The 21,341-nt window shown below is 38.4% G+C and overlaps 2 protein-coding genes across 4 annotated transcripts in view; one reads left to right on the top strand and one right to left on the bottom strand.

The window, feature by feature from the left end:
* The first annotated feature begins 4,949 nt into the window (after window positions 1-4,949).
* On the top strand, window positions 4,950-9,402 carry LOC106541392 (uncharacterized). Of its 3 annotated transcripts, none has more exons than XM_014056821.2 (3): window positions 4,950-5,018; window positions 5,642-6,611; window positions 7,743-9,402. In XM_014056821.2, exons 2-3 carry the CDS (start codon window positions 5,649-5,651, stop codon window positions 7,881-7,883), a joined length of 1,104 nt encoding a protein of 367 aa, XP_013912296.2. In that variant the 5' UTR covers window positions 4,950-5,018; window positions 5,642-5,648; the 3' UTR covers window positions 7,884-9,402. The 3 variants fall into 3 exon arrangements, with proteins under 3 accessions (XP_013912296.2, XP_013912295.2, XP_013912294.2); XM_014056820.2 differs by having other exon boundaries at window positions 5,642-6,729; XM_014056819.2 differs by having other exon boundaries at window positions 5,642-6,839.
* A 3,261-nt stretch (window positions 9,403-12,663) lies between these two features.
* The window catches only part of SLC4A3 (solute carrier family 4 member 3), a 57,534-nt gene continuing 48,856 nt past the window's right edge, over window positions 12,664-21,341 (bottom strand). The window contains exons 16-23 of the mRNA XM_087713497.1: window positions 20,536-20,730; window positions 20,107-20,313; window positions 19,465-19,554; window positions 18,189-18,355; window positions 17,311-17,564; window positions 16,095-16,264; window positions 15,441-15,614; window positions 12,664-14,922 (exon numbers count right to left, since the gene is read on the bottom strand). Coding sequence (XP_087569623.1) covers window positions 14,845-14,922; window positions 15,441-15,614; window positions 16,095-16,264; window positions 17,311-17,564; window positions 18,189-18,355; window positions 19,465-19,554; window positions 20,107-20,313; window positions 20,536-20,730 — 1,335 coding nt within the window. The 3' untranslated portion in view covers window positions 12,664-14,844. The remainder of the gene's footprint in view (window positions 14,923-15,440; window positions 15,615-16,094; window positions 16,265-17,310; window positions 17,565-18,188; window positions 18,356-19,464; window positions 19,555-20,106; window positions 20,314-20,535; window positions 20,731-21,341) is intronic.

Raw genomic sequence — 21,341 nt, 5'->3', positions numbered from 1 at the left:
AGAAACCCACCCCTGATACCCACCCTCAAACTCATGTCTTGCATTCTCATCAGACCTTTGCACTTTCTCAGGCCTCTTTAATTTTAACCAGTCCTTGGTCTCTTTTAACATTCTGCAACTATTCATCTCTCTTTATGTACATATTATACAGTGGCTTTCTCTTATCATGTTTGCAACTATTATTCTCTTATATGCATTGCTTCTCATCTTCTTTTCATCATTCATTCAAGCATCCTCTTTCACTGTTCCCATTACATTAGTATAACTACACATATTTCTTTTCACTTTATTTCAAGAGTTTCATATCCTCTTTCTTTAATGGCTCTTTTCCTTTCCTTCTGTTGGGAGGAAAATAATTCTACCTTCTGATTTTTTCCCCATACAGAATGCAGTCATTTTACTTTCATTCTAGTTTTTTTAATTCCTCTCCTTTTCTTCCATTTCATTCCCCTCAATATTCCCTACTAGACATGCTTATTGCAAATAACCATATTCAAAACTAATATCTTTTTCTATGTAGATAACTACCAGATACCATTCTAATTAAGTAACTAATAGCATAATATTTTTCCCTAGGACACATTCATTTACAATATTCACAATTTTTCACAATTCATTTCTGCTTTGGCTATTATGATAATTTACTAAGTCATAACATGCAGTAATAACCAACTTATGGAGGCATCCTATCATACTCCCTTATAACAACAAAGATAGCACTAATTATTTCTGACCTAAATTTTAGCCCTTTCATTCATAATGTAAGCCTTCGTTTCCTTGCATGTATTCTACAACTTTATTTCACAAGATCAGATTATTTCCTTAACTTTCGAAGCCTCACAACTCCTTAACAAATCTAAGTGGCTCACAAATAAAATAATAATAATTTATATAAAAAGAACACCATTGAACAGAAGAACAAACACCTAATCTTAAATTAGGAAGAATTAATTTCTTTCTTCCATTTTATTCATGAATTCATGCTCTATACCATTTGTCCTCTTACTTCCCAACTTTCAGTCTTCCATATGTCTGTCATCAGCAGTATAGATATTGACTTCTACTGCCCATCATAGCTTTAGTCAGTGAAGGCTTTCACATAATTCTTTTCGGTGAAATAGAGAAAGTGTAAACTAGGTCACCGGTCTTAAAGTTATCTGTGCCACTTGCATCATTTCCTACTCAGGAAGGGCACTACATGTCAATTTTGGCTCATGAAGCACAATTCTGTCCCCACACAGTTATATATGCAAGCTAGGTTCTCTACTAGAGAAGCCAAAATGCTGTTGCTCACATCCTACAAACTAGGAGATATTCTCACACATATGCAGGCTGCACACTGTCTTAGAGAGAGACAATTTTGGATAAATATGGGGATTCATCAATTTTAAATGTAAGAGAATATATGACAAACACCATTAAGAAAAATCAGTCCAATGAGCATTAAATTAAAGGAGAATTATCTCTATTCCCTTTCTTCTTTTTTGCTATGCCCTCTTCTTAGCTTTTAATGCCCTGTCTAGCTCTTTGCTGCTCTCTGGAGGGAAGCACAGGATGTTGTGTTTGTACAATAAAATGCAACAAGAAGCAACAGCATCCATACATTGCACTACAGCATAATGTATATTTTGTTTAATTTCAGTTCAATGTGTTGTGCGTATTCAGTCACTTTGATATGTCATCCTGGTTTATGTTTAGTTGCTGGGCCAATTGTGGCTCACTAAATAAGCCATGTTTAATCAAACCATAGCTTAATGCAATGTGTGAGTCCAGCTTTCATTCCTCAATCCTAGCCAACCCCAAAACTGCAAAAAGACACATTTCTCAAATTATCCAGGTTCAAAGAAAGAAAGAAATATCCTGTTTATTTAAGGAGAGCAGAGACAGATTCAGCATCACAGAGCGAAAATATGTCCAATGTGCATAGCATTTCTTACATCCCTTATTTTCTTTGTTCTTGATATTCTTATCCACTTCTTTGTCAGAGCTGAGGCTCGCAGAGGGAACTCACAACTTAGCCCCAATAGATCAGCACAAAGAATACTACCAACTACCTGACAGCATCAACAATCAGCTCTATTTTTGTACTCAAGCATGTTGCAAGCCCTTTCTGTTTATAACTCACCCCCTCTCCTGTGTTTTTAAAGGCAAGAAGAGAAATAACAAATCTTCCCTCCAGAGTCCATGAATTTGTTACCATATATTTGAGAGCATTTATTGATCTGCAAAGAATTCCATATACTTTGTCTCCTGAGTATTTTATAATTTAGAAAGTTCAGTATTGATGGCCATCCAATCAGAGGGCAGATGGTTTTGCAGCAAGTATCTTGTCTATATCCCCAACTGAACAATAACTCAAATGGATCCTACAAAATATAGGCAGACAACACCTCACTTACTTTGAGTACTTTGATCATTGTATTTGTATGAGTGTATTCACTATCCAAAGTGACAATGCCAACAGATAGGAATGCTCCTCCAATAACACTGTCCCCAGACTCCTTTGGCTCACTCTTTAGAGGCATTCTATTGGTTGTTTCTAGTCATTAAGTAGGTGGTTGTCTTGCTAGGCCTGGATGACATACAGATATGAAGAGTCCAGCTTTCAGACTATTTCCTGCTCATGTTTAAATCGTTGTGGTGCTAATGGCCATTTAGCTTTCCTCAAGCTAAATGGCCATTAGCACCACAAAAGTTTCAGCATAGACCCTCTACCATAAAGGATAGGCAAAACATGAGCAGGAAATGGTCTGAAAGCTGGACTCTTATATCTGTATTTCATTCTCATGAGGCAACCACCCACTTAATGGCTAGAAACAACCAATAGAGGGTTTAAATGGGGTATTTCCCGCTCCTTCGGTTTGGAGGAATCAGTATTAATGGCTGTGCCTTGGACACTTAGCTCAGACTCCTTTGAAATCTGCCTTTAGGTCTTCATAGACAAATAATTTTATAATTGAAATGTTGAACAAATTTGTCACATAGCAGACTGATAACAACTTGGGTGTTTCAAGTAGGGAAGAGTAGTTTGCAACCCTTAAGCTAAAATGCATTGTAATTTGCAAATATGTTTTCCCTCCATGCTGCTAAGCTATAGGCATAGCCGTGTTTCCTAATGTGCATTCACTCATGTTTGTGATAAGTTCTCCATCATTAATTCTTTAGCCAGTTGTATCATCACCCACAATGATGAAAAGTAGAGTGCAGTACATAATATGCAAAGCTGTAGAAGATTCTTAAGGGTGATTGTCTTAGCAGCCATCTCATCATACCTTTCCAGTTAATAGCTAAGGTATCAAAAAGATCACCAGTTTTAACCATGCAAAAAAAAAATCCATTAGATTCCATACGACTCCAGGCAGACTTCCCCAAGTGATTCTCCATTCTTGAAGTGAAAGACTCTTTGAATGTTATGAGCCCAATTCCCACAATAAATTCATCTGACTATGATTATTTTTATCATGACTAAAAAAAACATGGCAACAGCCATTATTTGCTTTGTGTTCAGATGGATAGCAAATCAGTACAACCTCAATTTTTTTAAACTTCTACTCAATCATGTCTGGTTCTTCGAAACTACCTGGACAAGTCCCTGTAGTTGTCTTGGCAAGGTTTTTCAGAAGTGGTTTGCCATTGCTGCCTTCCAAGGGCAGAGATAAAGTGACTGACCTATGGCCACCTAGCTGGCTTTGTACCTAAAACAGGATTAGACCTCACAATCTCCTAGTTTCTAGCCTGAAGCCTTAACCAAAATACTAAACTAGCTCTCTCCGTGTTGTTATAGATGCCATGAATTCCTGAGCTGATCCAATATAATCTTAGCATGGAGGTCGACTTCCCCCAGGACGCATTGTTCTGGATTCTGCAACAATACTACTAAAAGTATCTCAGCCAATAGATTTGTGCAGAATAGTTCTTACTTTAAAAATGTCTTGTTCCAGAGCATCAGAGTACCTCTAAGCTCCTTAAATTGAGGGTATCCAGGAGCAATTATGTATCCAGGCCCCATATGCTTCCTGTGAGTTAATCTTTTCAGAAGAGTGCAGTACATTTTTCCTGTATTTACCTCATTTAACAACATCCGTATCCTTCATTGATTTGTGGTTTTTAAATATTTTCCAAACTAGTATCATTTGATGTAGCCAGTTTGTCAAGAGAAGATCAAACCCAAACCCTTTCCAAGTTTGCTTTTCTAGTCCCGTCTCCTGTTCTAAAAGTTGACTTTAGGCTTTCTAATTCAATTCCAAATGCCAGCATGTAAGAAATAAACTTTTTCTATAATTGTACTCCAAACCAAATGATGAAGAGATGGAGTAAGTGTTTTTTTCTCCACCTAGAGTCAGGTATACTATTAGGTATAATAAAACAGATACTCCAGAGATGCATGGTTTAACTTAGTATGTTATGTGGGCTCAGTTGAAATTTTATCAGGTTCAGTTTGAGTTGCAACTCCTTCTTGTGTCCAAATGTGAGGTCTAAAGGAGTCTTGTCTTCCTTGATCTCTAGTACAGTTAGTATTTCTAACCATCCTAATTCTTTCTTGTTAGTGAGATTGCATTTCTGTCCATTGGAAGGTTAGAATAGGATAGGATAGGGTAGGGTAGGGTAGGATAGAATAGAATAGAATAGAATAGAATAGAATAGAATAGAATAGAATTCTTAATTGGGCAAGTGTGATTGGGCACACAAGGAATTTGTCTTTGGTACATATGCTCTCAGTGTACATAAAAGAAAAGATACATTTGTCAAGAATCATAAGGTACAGCACTTAATGATAGTCATAGGGTACAAATAAGTTGTTCTCCATTGCTGATGACTCATAACACAAGGACCAAGTTTCTCTCCTGGCAGTGAGCCCTGAGAACAAGTTCCAACATGCTGTGTCCATGGCAAACATTGTTTGTCTCTCTCCCTCTGCTCAATAAAATGTAACCAGGTTCTGTTTCCAATAGATGGGCACTACATCCTGAGGTGATAAGGTCTGAACTTCAGAGAATAAAGTGAAATATACAAAAAAAGTAAGTGTACTTTTCATACAAATGCAAGGGTCAGAGGACAGACTCTTATTGGCACCCCTCAAAAAGCTTTCCTTTACATCATGAGGTGTATTACAGTTGTGTGTTCCAGCTTGTAGATGACAATGTATAGAGAAATAATTTGGTTAAGTTATTCCTGTAAAAATTAAAATTGTAGTACTTAGAAAATAGATGTATTTATTTCAGCATAGGTTTTTTAAGCCAAAGGCCACTTCATCAGATGTATGCAATACTGAATTCAGTTGTTCATACGTGCATGTATGAAGAGTAATGGAAAATATGCAAAATGTTAGTATAGAGAAAAATATTGAGCAGTGATTTTCACAAAAAACACTTCTGGTATCTTTGCCTTTTGTCAAAATATATTTCCATTTTTTGGATAATATTTTATCTATCTAGTTTATGAAAATATAATCCAGTCATGTAAACATTGACTGATTTTTAAACAGGTGTAAGATTTTTTGTTATTTTGTTTTGAGGAGGATTTTTTATGTGGGGGGAGCTATACCCAATTATTCAAAAGAAAAAGGTTTTGTGGGTATATACAATAAAGCTTGTTTAATTATTATTTTTTCCCTCAACAATTTTCCTTTCTCCTTTCTAAGGTTATCTATGGCACCTGTGGAAGCCCTGTATACCATTCTTCAAGATGAGATTCAGGCCTTTGAAAAGCACATAAGAAGTTGCCAGAAGGCTTTCGACATTCACACTCTTTACAATGTATTGTTGCTACTGCTCCATGAAGATGATGGTGTAGTAGAGATTCACAGTCTCCAGCAGTTGGAAAAACTGGTGGAGTCCAAGGAATGTAACAGAGAGGACATTGTGAGAATTACAATTAGTGAAAATAAATCTGACATTGCCAGCTACATTTCTTGGTTTGTCTCTTATGTGAGCTACCTAAGTTCTTTGAAAGAAGAGTTTGATGCCAAAGTTGTGTTTCCTTTGTGTGAGAACCTATATGTTAATGATGACTCACTGGATGGGCTGCCTTTGGGATTCATGAAAGGATGCAGGCCTCATGCCACAGTATCAATAGCACGTACAGCTAGGCAGTTGTTTGCCCTCAGAAGGAAATGGGCCTTGCTCCTGAAAAAGGACTCGATCTGCGAGCAAACCTTTCATCCCCAGAGCCGCCTTGATCTGCAGGGTTTTGCTTACACCCGTCCCTTTGTGAAGATCTTGAGGCTAGTCCCTGATCTTTTTCATAAAAGTTTAGCAGCTGCTGAGCTTACTAAGCAGTGGGTGAAATACCATGCCAGCAGGCATAGCTCCCACCCAGAACATTCACATGCAGTCCTAATCCAGAGGTGTGATGACATAAGAGTGATGAAAGGCAGTCTGGCCCATCCCTGGCATGATGCATCCCTTTGCCAGTCTGAACTACCTCTAAACCATCATGACTGTATGAAGACCTCACGACCATCCAAAGCTGACAACAATAAAAATAATATGGACATGTATAAGACGACAATTATCCAAGAAAGAAATCAGCTTCAGGAGACCTATGGAGAGCTCATGTCCCTGCTCTGGCGGGAGGAACGTTCTTGGACACTGGAAGGAGAGATTCATGAGGTAAACCAGAGGATTTCAGTTCTGCATCTGCAGCAGGAGGCCAAGGAAAGTGAACTTGAGCAACAACTCAAGGAAGGCAACTGGAACGTGTCTAGAGCACAGCACCAAAGAAATCTCTGTGAGCTGAATAGACATCTTAGGCTGGAAAAGTACCGCAAGAACATCTTGCAGGGAGATTGGCTACTAGAGTTGGAGGTCAGGCCAATCCTTATACGACCAATTTATACAGTAAGAGTCTAGGTTAATAAGTTGTGGATAATCAAGGATAGTCACAATTCTACCAGCTGTGGAACAAAATGCAGGTCTTCCAATAGCTGTGGAGAATTGGATCCTGAATAAATGAAAAAGGCAGTGTACTATATTTGGAGGGAATAATGTACAGTAGTGGCCAAAATTGTGGAAATTGTTTGGGAAAAGTGTACAGTATTTTTGTGGTTTCATGGCTAATAACACCACTTTTTTTACTAGTACCATAAAATTATATATCAATGGAGAGATAATTTAATCAAGAATGTAATGCAACAAAGTTTGTTCAATTATTTGTATTCTATGAAAGGTTATAGCCAAGTAACCAGAAAAAGGAAGCACAACTTGCTTTGTTTGATATCAGTTAGCTTTCTTTCATCTAATTGTAGCCAATGAGCATGAGTGTTTAGAGAGCCAATCAGGTGTCATCTTGTTTTGATGGTGAGCCAATCAGATCACAGCATGTTTCTGTTATTGATATCATGTATTGAAGCTGAGAGGAGGACATTTGTCAGATATAATTTTTGTATATCTCATTTTTTCTACTTTTTTCACTTTTCTTCTTTATAACTGCTATTCTAATAAAAAATCCTTCATAAAAGTTATTGCATTAATTTTTTGATTAAATTACTTTTCCATTGATATATACTTTTATGGTACTACTCCCCCCCAAAAGTGGTGTTATTAGTCATCAGACCTCAAAAATACACTTTTCCCAAAAGGTTTCCACAATTTTGGCCATTACTGTATTAATGATCTTGTGTCAAAGAATGGAGGAAACGAATCCTTTTTGTTAGGTGTGGCTGTTAGGCAAAAGGGGTTCTTCTGGATTACTTAATTCTGCTATCATGTGAATGATTCATGTCATTTCTGTTTGCCTTCCAGTTGCAGGAACGCTGCCAGAAACTTATGAGGCTTTTGCAGGTCAAGGAAGAGACTCAACATGATCTCCTGCCAGCTGAGAGAATTGATTCACCCGCTTCCTGCAACTCAGTGGGCCTGAACATATTGAGTTCTTGTCCTTGAGAATGAAGAGTGCTCTAGCCTACAGTGATACCGTTAATGTAAATTTGGTTTCAGAGGAAATTCCCCATCTCCCTTTCCCCCACCTTTATATTACATAATATAATCACCTCAGTCCTAGCTTCGTAAGCTGTACTGTAATGTGTTTTACTAAGGGCTGCCATTGATGATTGTCTGGAAGCTGCAGCTGATGCAGACTTAGTAATGCATCCCTTATCACGGATGTATATAATGTAATGCTAGACTATATCTATAAAAGTCCAGTCAATAAGGTGAATAGTGAAAGATGCTAGGAATTACAATTCAATAACAGCTCATGTTTCTCACCCCTGATAAAATAATTTAATTCATTGTTGGTATCCTTGATACTTTGGAATAGGGGAAAGTGTATATGATTACTGACCAAAATATCTCATCATAGAGTCTTGCTTATTGGAAAGTGAACTCGGAAAAAAAAATACTGTTTCAGCTATTTCAGCTGACCACAACTAAACCCAAGATTTCTGTTGCTAAGCAAGGCAGTTTTTAAGGGAATTTTGCCCCATTTTACGACCTTTCTTGCCACAGTTATTAAGTGAATCACTGCAGTTCTTGTTAGCATTATGGTTGTTAAGTGTTGCTTCCCCTTTGATTATGCCTGTCAGAAGGTCACAAAAGATGATCACATGATCCTGGGACATTGCATCCATCATAAATATATGCCCATTGCTGAGTGTATGAAGTTTGATCACCTGACCATGGGGATGCTGCATAGTTGTAAGGGTGGAAAATGGTCACAAGTCAACTTTGAACAGTCACTAAATGAATGGTTGTAAGTCAAGACTATCTGTAATTCAAATTTGCAAACAGTTCATGTGGTACAGAATAGTTACACAATTGTAAGACCCTTTTTTGTGGTAAGGGAAAGATGAACAAGTAGGACTGCTTTGCTGTGGTTAGACAAGTCATTTTTTTCCTCCTGGAATTCTACAATAGTGAGTTTATCAAGGGGAATCATATTCTTGGTTTGGGAGTGCACTGTATGAGTTGAAATGACCCCTTCCTTGGTATTAAGGAAGTATTTTCTCAGGGCAGAATTTCATCCACCAAAAGGCTCTTTGGTTGAGCAAAGGAATGGAAAACAGGAACCAGAAACTTTGTTCTGGAAATAACCAAATCTCAAACAAGAAGCACGGGTATTGATGAAATCAGTCATGACTTAAAGTCATGGCAGTCAAAAAATTCCTGAACTAGCTGAAATAGAGACACACATTGCTGACAAAGTTCAACTCTTTGTCTAGCCTATTTTGGATCTGGAGCATTAGGGTATTCTGGGATTTTCTCCTACATCTGCTGTCAGCCCTCAGGCTGCCATCCAGGGGGAACCTGTCCATCACCATGCCCACCACTAACGCTGCCACGTTGATGTTGCCTCTCTGATGTCATTGAGCCTGTAGCTGCATGTGGCTCTTCTACTCGGTGACAGTGGGTGGGTGTCATCTGGGTGGAGTTGTGGGTGGAGCTGGGTGGGATAATGGTATATATATATTATATATATATGGGTGATGGTGTTAACTTGGTTAGAACTGACTTGGATTTGATTACCTTTGTATCATTGTCATTTAGTGCTGGTTATCACATAGTTTCTTAGATAGAGATAAAAGTTTTTCACCAAACAAATGAATCTCTGTTTGTATGCAATGTGAATGCTGGACTATGACATCTGCAATGACTAGAAATACTCACTTGTCTTATTCAAGCAGGTTGCTGCCGTTTCCAATTTGTTGAACCTCGCAGTCATCATAAATGCAAGCTGTTGTTGCACCTTGTAGAAAGGGTGACCCAGTAAGTTCTCCTAGCTCAGGGGAGAGCAAATCATGGATTGCATACTGTCCTGGAGCACTCCAGAGTTTGCATTCTTCACATCCTTGAGTCAGTAGAAAAATAGGTTGACCTAAATGGTGTTATCCCCATTGGATTTATGGATTTAATACAGGGAAGTTTCAAGCAGCAATTTCTTTTCATCCTTTATTCAACATCACTTGCTAAGCAGGAATCCTCCTTCACATCCAGACAGTAGAACCATACAGTAAAGTGGGGTGGAATTGGCAGGATTTTGCCTTAGTTCAAATTTCATCTTAGTAAATAGTATAATCAAACTATCTTCAATATAGTTGTAGTCTTACCAGCTCTGTTGTCTATAATATGGAATTAATAATATTAGCCAATATTATTAGCCAATAATATTGGCTAACTTTGCAGGATTGAATTCAACAGGTAAGTTTAATAGGATGTGTTTTGAACTTATAAACTCCCATATGTTGCCTCAATTGGGAGTGGCGCAGTGGTTAAATGCAGCACTGCAGGCTACTGCTAGATCAGCAGGTCAGCGGTTCAAATCTCACCGGCTCAGGGTTGACTCAGCCTTCCATCCTTCCGAGGTGGGTAAAATGAGGACCCAGATTGTTGGGGGTAATATGCTGACTCTCTGTAAACCGCTTAGAGAGGCCTGAAAGGCCTATGAAGCGGTATATAAGTCTACTGCTATTGCAAGGGAGGGGGAAATGATGAAACAGGCATTGTGATATCGCAGTATAAACTCTTCTCCTAAATAATACAGAAAAACAGAATTTGAGGTCTTCTAGTTCAACCCCATGCTGAGGCAGGAAAACTATACAATTTCAGACAAATTGTTGTCCAATTTCTTGTTAAAAACTTCCAGTGTTGGAGCATTTACAACTTCTGAAGGCAAGTTGTTCCATTGATTAATTGTTCTAGCTGTCAGGAAATTTCTCTTTAGTTCTAGGTTGCTTCTCTTCTTGATTTGTTTCCATTCATTGGTTCTTGTCCTGTTCTCATGTGCTTTGGAGAATAGCTTGACTCTCTCTTCTTTGTGGCAACCCCTGAGATATTGGAACACTGCTATCATGTCACCCTTTTCCTTCTTTTCATTAGACTAGATAGTCCCAATTCCAGCAACCGTTCTTTATATGTTTTAGCTTCCAGTCCCCTAATCATCTTTGTTGCTCTTCTGTGTACTATTTCCAGAGTCTCAACATCTTTTTTATAATATGGTGACCAAAACTGGATGTGGGGTCTATGACAATTCACCACAGCCAGGTCACTGTGGGACAACTCACTGTGGGACAAGAGTTACACTAATATCAAAGCAATGGTAGAATAGAATAATTAAAGAAGGAATGCAAAACGAGGGACAAAATGAAATGTGAATGATAAAAATTAAAATATTTTTATTTATTTTAAATAATTAAATTAAATTGTTAAATTGTTCCATGACAACTCGTCCCACGGCGAGTTGGCCATGGTGAATTGTCCCGTGGTGACTTGACTACAGCGAGTTGGCTGCAGCGAATTGTCCCATTCCGTTCCAAGGGTCATCTTATCAAGACATTATAGATTGGTATTAACTCCTTCTATACTTGCATTGTAACGTTGCACACAAGTAAGGGGCACAGCATGCCTTGTGATTGCATTTTTTTTCTGATGAAATATTAGCTTGCTGTAGGTTTCCTCCTGTTACGAATGCTGGTATAGTGGTTAAGGTGCTGGCCTAGAAACCAGAAGAGGGTGAGTTCTAGTCCAGCCTTATGCATAAAAGGTGGTCAGTCACTCTCAGTCCAACCCTCCTCACAGGGTTGTTGTTGGGAAAATAGGAGAAGGGAGCATTAGAAATGTGTGCTGCCTTGAATTCTTTGTCAAAAATAATAAAGGCAGGATAAAAATAAAATAAATAAATAAATAGAAAGCTGATAATCAGCTGATGATGCTCTTAATAATTTAGAAATTATTTCACAACTGTTCGCGGCTTTTCCTAAAATTTGCCAAGGAAAAGAGAAATAGGGGCTTTGGGGTATACACTGAAGTTTGAATAAACTTGTCTATAAAACTTGGGCCTAAATGTATTTAATTAAGAAGTATGTTTTTTTTATTTCAGGTGGAACTGTTTTCTGTAATAAAATTAAGACAGGGGCCTGAAAAACACTTTTAGAAGGATCATGTGGAGTACTGAAATGCAGGAACAATATTTTACCATTTTTTTCTAGTTTGCTTCTTTTCACAAAGTCCCAATGAATTTTTCTTTCTTTCTGGTTCCTCATCTGGAGCAACCTTGTAAATTTTGCTTACATTATAAGCATTTACATAGTATGTACAGTTGGCAGTTTTTGCACCCATACTATACCTATCTTGAGAAGATAGACAGATAGAGATGATAGATGGATGGCTAGATGGATGGATGGATGGATTGATAGATAGATAGATAGATATGTTACTATTTTATATGGAGTTGTGCATTTGTCTTTTCTTTGATCCTAAACTGGAGTACATTTAAATAAAATTTTGAGTACAGTCTAATGAACAGAAAAAAATGGACAGGCATAGCTTCTTTGGTGTGGGAAGCAGAACCCATGCGATGACTGCATAAAAATCAAGCAACTGAATTTGGTGTTTCTAATTATGAGATTTTTGCTGGCAAGCCAAGGACAGGTGTCTGGCTGAAATGTCTAAAAGGCAACAACAGTCAGAGTAGATTATTTGGATCTGCTGTCAGAAACAGGAACATCTTTCATTTATTTATAACCTGGACTGAGGCTTAAGGAATGCCAGAACAGCCTTGCTAATAATCATCTAAAGAAAAGGCAACTCAGAATGCATATACATGTGTGACAGTGGGAAGGGACAACTTTAATTGATTCCTTTTCTTTGATTCTACTTGAATAGAGGTGTTGTTGTTTTTTGCTGGATTTTCCATTTCAGGAACATATAAAAGGAACCAGGCACAACATACCAGTGAAAGGTTTATTGGTGCAGCCATATCCTTCCTATTACATTCAGAAGAGTTGTATTGGGGTCTTTGCCCCGACAGTTCAGATTTGCTACACAGGGCACAATGGAGGTCACTGTCTGTGGGTGGGGTAGACTGGCAGCCAGCTGGGAATGATTAGAGGAATATATATACATATATGGCCTCATGACAATCCAGCCCTCAACAGGTAACCCCTGAGGTAGGTGGGTAGGGACAGCCTCCATTTTACTAACAGAGAGAGGCAGTGGAGCAGAGTGGTGCCATGAACCAAAAACCTATGCCATATGGTTTGCTGCCTCACTAGAGGCAAGAGTCAGGCTTGGCCTTTTGTGTATATCTTTTATTCCACGTACATAGAACAGATTTATGGAACAGGACTTCACAGTTCATAAGAGTCCCTGCATATTGACCCAATAGGATAGCACTTCCGGAATCTTGCTCTGAACGTTTGCTGCATGGTGTTTGTGCATATGTTTGGCCTATGAATCAAGCACAAATGCAATGTACATGACTGAATGAATGCAACTGAAAAGGGAGTAGGCTTTTCAGATGCTAAAAGTTCAAATTTAGTGAACAAAGCCAATGCATCTTTTGTGCAATTTAGCTTTGTCACAAAATCTGATCTTTATATGGCAACTGTAAAAGAAAGTAGCAGGACTAAATTGAAAGAGAACTAGGCAGTTGTCAGCGGGAGATACAAGGGTGATATGGGCCTGAGAAAAAGGCAGAAGGTTTTAGGGTCAGGTAAAATCCAGGAGCTAGAAACTATTGCTTTGACATATCAAAAGGCAAATGAAGACAATCCTTTATCCCTGTAGAAAGCTTGTACAATACAATGTATATTTTGCATTCTACAAATGCAGAATATTTTAGCTCTCAGAGCCATCATTCTTATTCATTAATTATCAGGGCCAAACCATCAGTAGCTTTTCTGGAGAAGTGACTCTGTTGGCTCAGCTAGGGTTGCTTAAAGAAATACTAAAATGAGTAATGCAATGACCACGGAGAGACTAAAGAACAAAGCACGAGGAGCAATGAAGGTAAAACATGGAAGAATACTAAGTGGAAAGGAGGTGACTGAGTACAACAAGAAGGCTTGGTGGATCAGATAATTAACCAGATTAGGTTTCAGACTTAGCTTCTGTGATTCCAAATTGTCTGGTTGCATGTTTGACTCTCTTTGCAAGAGGGGAGAAAAACAGCATGAGAATACTGTAAAATCTTTTTGGATGATCTCACTTAGAACCATATCCATCATTCAATTTTTACTCCATCATTAGTCAATTTGTTCCTGATATCCAGCCTGTGTCATCAAATTTTACCTGCATTTCTTCCTTCCCTGTGTGAATGGATTTGCTTCCTAGATCACCCCAACACTTTGGACAACCAAGGAAACAGCAAACATAGGCACAGTACTTGCCAAACTGATGCAGGTGCCCACGAATATTGCACAAATACCACATTCCACTTGTTGAATACATCATGGTACTGAAATCCTTGCTGGCACGCATTACAGTTTGTGGTCTCCAACAGTCCTTATTGCCTTTCCTCAAAAGGAAAGGATCAAAAGTTCCCATAAACATGAAATCCCAGGCAAGGATATCATGCAGAAGAGCAGATGAAGCACACTCTCTTAAACAATCATGAGACTAAGTGGCTAAATTTCAATAAGGAAACACCAGCTATTCTTTCACTTCCTGCTACCACACCAGAAAACTGTTAATTCTGAAAAAAAAGTATTGCCCTCAACATTCCAAAAGGTTTACTTGCCTCTTCCTTTGTTAACCTGCTGCTATTTTTCCCACTGCAAAACAGTTTAATCTGCTTGACCTCTCTAGACAGGAGACTAATAACAACTGGCTAAGGTGTCTACGTATTCAGATCAATATATGGCACAGCACTACAACAAGGTCTGTTCAGAAGGAGCATGGGTGATAGTGACTGGAATTATATTCTGTTTCTGTCCATAAGAAGGCAGCAATTCCTCTTGCTCTGCCTTGCCCAAGTTCTCTTCTGATCTGGAGCTTCTGGGAGGGTTGTGACTCAGCTGCCAATTGGACTAGACCTATGATCAGTTCAAAAGCCACTGCAGGAACAGCATGAGGAGAACAGCTTATCCCATAATGCCAGGAAAGAACTAGTAGACATATAGCAGCCTGCTCATACTGGCATGTGAAGTTCATTGTATTCATCTCGCCCATCTTCATCAAAGTTTGGCTCTGCATCTTCCGAGTCTAGCTGCAAGTGAGAGGGAAGAAAGGAATAAGTATCCATTCAATTACAGTGGGTATCTCTGTTACAAGTCAAAAGCGTTGGGGATGTTGGAGGATGGTCGAGAGCTATCTGGGAAAATGTGTATCTGCTATTCTAATGCAGTAAGGAAGACAAATATTAAATTGCTTGTTCTTCCTCTTCAAGTGGTATCTGCATGGCATACTTTATAGCAATAGCACTTAGACATATATACCACTTCACAGTGCTTTTACAGCCCTCTCTAAGCGATTTACAGAGTCAACCTATTGCCCCCAAACAATCTGGGTCTTTATTTTACCGACCTCAGAAGGATGGAAGACTGAGTCAACTTTGCGCTGGTGAGATTTGAATTGTTTAACTGCAGCTAGCAGTCAGCTGACGTAGCCTGCAGTACTGCACTCTAACCACTGCGCCACCTCACCACCTTATAGAGCATGCTAGCCATTTGGCGAAAGTAAATGTGCATAATGATCAAATAAAGATTAGTTTTCTTAATATCTTACCGCTTTCAGTTCTCTTTCGTGGAAGAAACGTGGCAACAGGTATCGCCGTAGAGGAACTGTCATGATCAGGACAAATGGGAAAGCCAGTGATGCCACTGTGGATTTTACCACCCATAGCAATACAAGGCAGGCTAGTTGGATGCATGTGAAGAGATTCATTCGCCAAGTCTTCACCTGAAGGAGAAAAACGTGTTAAGAAATCTTGTGCACAGAAGCAACAACCTGCTTGCAAGACAAAGATTGATAACAAAAAAAAACAAAAACGGAACTTGAAAATAATAACAACATTATGAAACATCAACATCTGCCTATCCCATGTCCTTGGGAAGGACTCGATGGGAGGACAAAAATGCCAAATCCAGTCTGAAATCTGGTTGACTGTGCGGTGAACAACAACAACAATAAAAAAAATGTATGTTTGAGCCCCAGTGACTCTCAGTGAAGAAAACTATAGGAAAAAAACAACAGGAATAGAAACATTAGACAATAACTATTATTAAAACACACAGTCTCTATATTCTTAATAAAACACCATTGTTTTGATGATGCCATCCCAATCTCCATTTACTACTTCTACCTGCAGACATTCTTCTCTTGCCATCCAATGGATTCATTGTTTACCTTCTCAATTCCCCTGAAAATATACTACAGTACCTTGATAACATAAACGTGATCAGGGTGATGCTTGGATGGCATGAAGATCAGGAGGAGCCTTTCATATAACTGAATGCCAGTCAAAGATGTCACGCCCATATACAGGAAAACCCCAAACAGCACAGCCAATGGAATCTGACGTAGTATACTTCCCATGGCAATGGAGAGACCTGCAAGTAGCACAGAATGTTCCATTTTCTTTAAAAATATACCTATATAACTATAGTGAGAATATAAGACAATGCCTAAAATGGCACATGTAAATTTTCAAGGAATTCAGAAGAATGGCGTTGGCAGAGAGATACAAATATAGTGGTACCTCAGTACTCAACTACTTCAAAACATATCAAATTTGGTATTCAACACATTTTGATGTTAAAATGTTGTCCTGGTACTCAGCATTTGTTTGCTATTCAACACATTGCAATAGAAAGTAGGGGACAGCTGCAGAAGGCAGACGGAAAGTCGTCTATGCTGGGAAGATTGCTGACACAGGAAAAATAGGAAATCCTTCCCGGCTGAAACAGTGTCATGTCACATGGTTAGTTTGGTACTTTGAGTACTTGTCATGCCTCCTGGAAACACATAAGGGTGAGTACAGATAGTCCTTGAGTTATTATCATAATTGAGCCCAAAATTTCTGTTGCTAAGAGAGACATTTCATAAATGAATTTTGTCCCATTTTATGACATTTGTTGCCATAGTTGTTAAGTGAATCATTGCAGTTGTTAAGTTAGTATCATGGTTGTTAAGTGAATCTGGCTTTCCCATTGATTTTGCCTATCAGAAGGTCACAAAAGGTGATCACATGACCCTGGAACACTGCAACCGTCATAAAGATGAGTCAGCTGCCAAGCGTTTGAATTTCAATCGCATGACCAGTGGGATGCTGCAACAGTCATAAATGTGAAAAATGGTCATGTCACTTATTTCAGTGCTGTTGTTAACTTCGAAGTCACTAAATGAACTGTTGTAAGTCAAGGACTACCTGTACCGAGGTACCACTGTATACAGATTCATAGTTTGGAAGGCAGAAGAAGATCTGCTGATTTTATTGTTTCTATGATTCTGAGAAAATCATCTGCTCAAACCTCCAACCCAACTAAAATATATATTAGACAGAGTCATTAAACAGAAGATGGTGGCTCAGCAGATTAATCTAACTTCATCAAGTGAACATAATCACAGAGAACATATTCCTCTGAGAGGAACTCACCAACAAGACCAGCAATGAGCACTCCTGTCACACGTTGTTCTTTCACTTCCTTGATCTTTGGCTTCTCACCAGGTGCTATGGCCTTGCTCATTACAGTAAGGGCATTGACATGAGTGATAGAACGGACAGTGGCAGCCGTGAGCCAAGGCAATCCCAAAAGGGCACAAAGTCCTCCCATTGTCCCAATAAGCAGCAAATCAAGATGGAAGCCTGACCCCTTCAAAAGCTTCCGTTCCTTCTTGCTGACAATCAGACTACAAAAAACGGCAACAGAACATACGTGAGTTTCAAAAACACCCTAACACTGCTTTGCTTTACTAAGGGAAATATAAAAAAGCCATGGTCTTAAATGTTTTGCAACAATTTGTTTGTTTTTTTAGTTAGTAAAGAGATGGGGCACATTGGCAATAAATGAAAAAGCAGAGCCAGCAATTAAATTCTATACTGCAGATAAAGCTTCCTGTGTTACATGCTCATAATAGTTACTGGAAGCAATGGGAACATTCTTGTGCAATGTGGACAGAAATAATTTTTAAAATCCTCATTGCTGTGTGTGTGTGTGCACGTGTGTGTGTGTGTGTGCGCGCGCACCCATGCTGGTCTTATTGTATTCGGGTCTTATCCCATGTAAGATTGAGATTGTCTTGGCAACGTTTCAGCAAGGTCCCACTTGCCATCTCCAGGCTAGTGTTTTTGGCTTCGTGCTTAACACCAGCCTGAAGATGGCGAGTGGGACCTCGCTGAAATGTTGCCAAGACAATCTCAATCTTACATGGGAAAAGACCTGAATACAACAAGACCAGCATACCTATACCCGTGAAAATCTAGGATGGTAAATATGAGTAACCCAATCTATAACATAATGGTCTGGCACTTACGTGGTGATCTGGGTTTCCATAAAGATAAGGATGAAGACGAGTAGTGCAGGAATGGCAGAAGCAAACATCATCCACAGGGGAAAAGGCTGCTGGCTTCCTAAGGGATGGATGAACCAGCCCCGTTTATCTGGGGCTGTAACTGACAGTACTGAGGGCACATTCAACTTCTGTAAGGAGAATATAACATATCAAGACACCAAATGTAAAAATAGGCATGAGATAATGGCACATATGTATCCACACAGCTTTTTAATTCCTAATAAACCCTAGCCCTACCAGTGTTGCTATGCATGTACAGAACTCCTAGCAGCCCACCCCTTATATTTGTACACCATTTAATCCAGGGATTAACTGTTTATCTTTATAACAGAAGTCAACTAGGAAGAAAAACAATCTTATATGGCTCAATTCAAAATATTTCCTAAATAATCTCAATAGTTAATATGTCTGTGTGTATAGTTTTTAGCCTTAAATTGGTTTCTCTATGAAATCTAGATGGGAATTTTAGCTTTTAACTACACTAAAGACATGCCTGCTTCTATCATCACAATTATCCTAACTCTCCAGATTCACACCACAACATAACATTTGGTCCTATTTGGAAGACCAGACAAACAAGTAATTGTCCTTAGATGACTCCACATTTAACAAAACCTCCCACTGAAGCAGAGGTCAGCTGATCAATACATCATACAACATGACTGGGACACCCTTTATTTTCTGCATGGCAGCCTTCTGAACTCCTGAATGTTAAAAAGCATAAATTCAGAGTTCTGCATGCACAAGGTTAACTCCAAGTTGATGGAGTTAGCAGAGATGGCCAAACTGATTGAAGAAAAAAATACAATTACTTTTGTTTCTTGGAAACTTGGAAATTACTTGGAAACCGTTTCTGATTTTGTGCTTGAGGAGGAAAAAAATGACACTTTGATTTTGGGTTTGATCGATTAATAGGTTTATTGTTATACAAGTGACTAGTTTGTAATATTATTATGTAAAAGTAAAAAGTTGAGGTTTGATGTTACTATCTTATTATTCTACTGCAATGAAGGGAATTGGAAGTCAATGCCTTTTCTTTCTTTTTTTCCCCTTGCCATACACTTTTCCCTTTCCCTTTTTCTGCTCTATTTTCCAACTATTTTCTTTTGTATTTTGTATTATATATTATACACTAATAAAAAATTAAAAAGCAAAAAGATTAACTCCAAATGCCTAGAAAAATCAATGTATTTTAGTTCCCATGAGATGGTGAATACTTTGGACAAGCAACACCAACCTGTGTATATGTATCGGTAATAGTATAGTCTACCAGAACCATGACAAGTATGGAAATAGGGATTCCAAAATCTCCAATGATTCTCCGGACCTATAGAACAAACATGGGAGATAACAATGAACATAAGATAAGTTGGAGATATTACTGGGGGATCAAATCTACCTTCTTAACCCAATTTTTCCCAACTTCTGAAGAAATGTCCCTTATGACATAGAAGGGCAATTCTAAGTAAAAATACATTAATAGGGTAATAATACACCTTTTGAAGGATAATAACTACATCTTTAATACTCTATGTCTCTTTATCTCTCCATTGCCAGTTCCATTGAACCTACCTGGCCAGGTTCAAGATGATTTATTTTGAACACTCTCCAGGTTTAAAACAACTCAGGGGCATTTTCACTTTTAAATATAGTGGAAACTGAGTATTTGCAGGGAGGGAATATCTTTTGATTCCATAGCTATGATTTTGGCCAAGCTATCTATTAAGAAATTCACAAAGAAAGACTACTTCATTTATTACTTTTGGGAATCCTAATTTTATTGTGAATTAGAATGAAAAAGACAGATAAATCAGCTGAAATGGTTGCATGGGAGAAAAGCCACAATACATTTTTACTCAGAACCAGATCTTAGGTTTACCTTTCCTCCCAAAAAACGGCTGTTCTTAAACTTGCGCATAAAAAAGGCAATGAAAAATGTCCCCAACATGAGGATGAGGGATAGAAGTGCTGTGTTGGGTTGCATTCGGATATCAAGGGCTGTAGAATCGGCAGATAATATGCTAGTATTCAAATTTCTTTGAAGATTTGGTGGATAGAATCGCAGCAAAGGATGTTCTGCAAATATCTGGGAACACAGTATAGGGAAGAAAAGCATTTACTACTGTATCACTCCTTTCAGCCACAGAAATTGTAGCTGTTAAAACCTTTTATTTAGAGCCAGAATGACAGCGGGTAGTTTTAAAAAAGATCAAAACTAGTAAAGAGTCACATGCCTATTGGTTATTTTAAATGGAATCTGACAGCTGATATAAGCAGCTAATCACAAATTCTTTGGAGATAGGCTTACCTTGTACAGTTTGTAGAATGTTTCATAAATGAAGATGAGGGAGATGAGGAAGGCAAAAATCTCCTGGGTGAAGGGTGTAATGTAGCGCACTAAGAAGCTGCCTTCAGCAGCTACAATAATGATAATGAAGACAATGAGCCAGAAGCCAATCCACACCCGACCTGTCAAATACTCGATGTTCTGGCTCTGACAAAACTGGCAAAATAAAAATAAAAGTTTAGAGACATCACCTAAGTCTGCCTTCTAACCTTGCATAGTTTCCTAGCCTGTCCTCGAAAACACCCCATAATATGATCTCCTAAGTGTCTGTTTTTTCAAGAAGACAACACTAATTGAAGTTTATCAAAAAACTGCATAAGATTGCAGTAGAGATAATATAAACTCTAATTTGTATATGGAGGAAGTTTCAAAGAACCCACAGTGGGTTCCACATAGCCTACTTCCCAATATCCACTGTCTTGTTCTATTAAGCCTTTACTAGGCTACTTTGAGATAGAATTGCAATTTATTTACCCAACGTTTCTTCCAGTTTAATACACTATAGAATGCTAGCCACATGATTGCCAAACCTGCAGAAGTTACAGAGAGACCCTCTGGGTGCACAATTCTTGCAGGCAAAGATAAAAAACATTCAAAGCAGCAGCAAAATCAGCCATGTTGGTCATTGATTAAGATACGGCTATAAAAATTGAATAAATATATAAATTTTTGCTGTATACTATTATAAAGCAACACATTACCATCTTAGCTAAGGTAATGAATTTATTTTAAGTTATTAAATTGAGACCAGTGCTCTTATCCTAGGT

Source organism: Thamnophis sirtalis, unplaced genomic scaffold (assembly GCF_051295495.1).
Source record: "Thamnophis sirtalis isolate CommonGarterSnake01/CBP01778 unplaced genomic scaffold, rThaSir2_p1.2 scaffold_1, whole genome shotgun sequence".
Taxonomy (NCBI): domain Eukaryota; kingdom Metazoa; phylum Chordata; class Lepidosauria; order Squamata; family Natricidae; genus Thamnophis; species Thamnophis sirtalis.
The sequence above is the reverse complement of the archived record's forward strand: the minus strand, read 5'-3'. Positions and strand labels throughout refer to the sequence as shown.

Coding starts and splice junctions, on each gene's coding strand:
- LOC106541392 (XM_014056819.2), top strand. CDS start 5,649: ATGGCACCTGTGGAAGCCCTGTATACCATTCTTCAAGATGAGATTCAG. Junction 6,840..7,742: donor TTATACGACCAATTTATACA/GTAAGAGTCTAG, acceptor TTTGCCTTCCAG/TTGCAGGAACGCTGCCAGAA.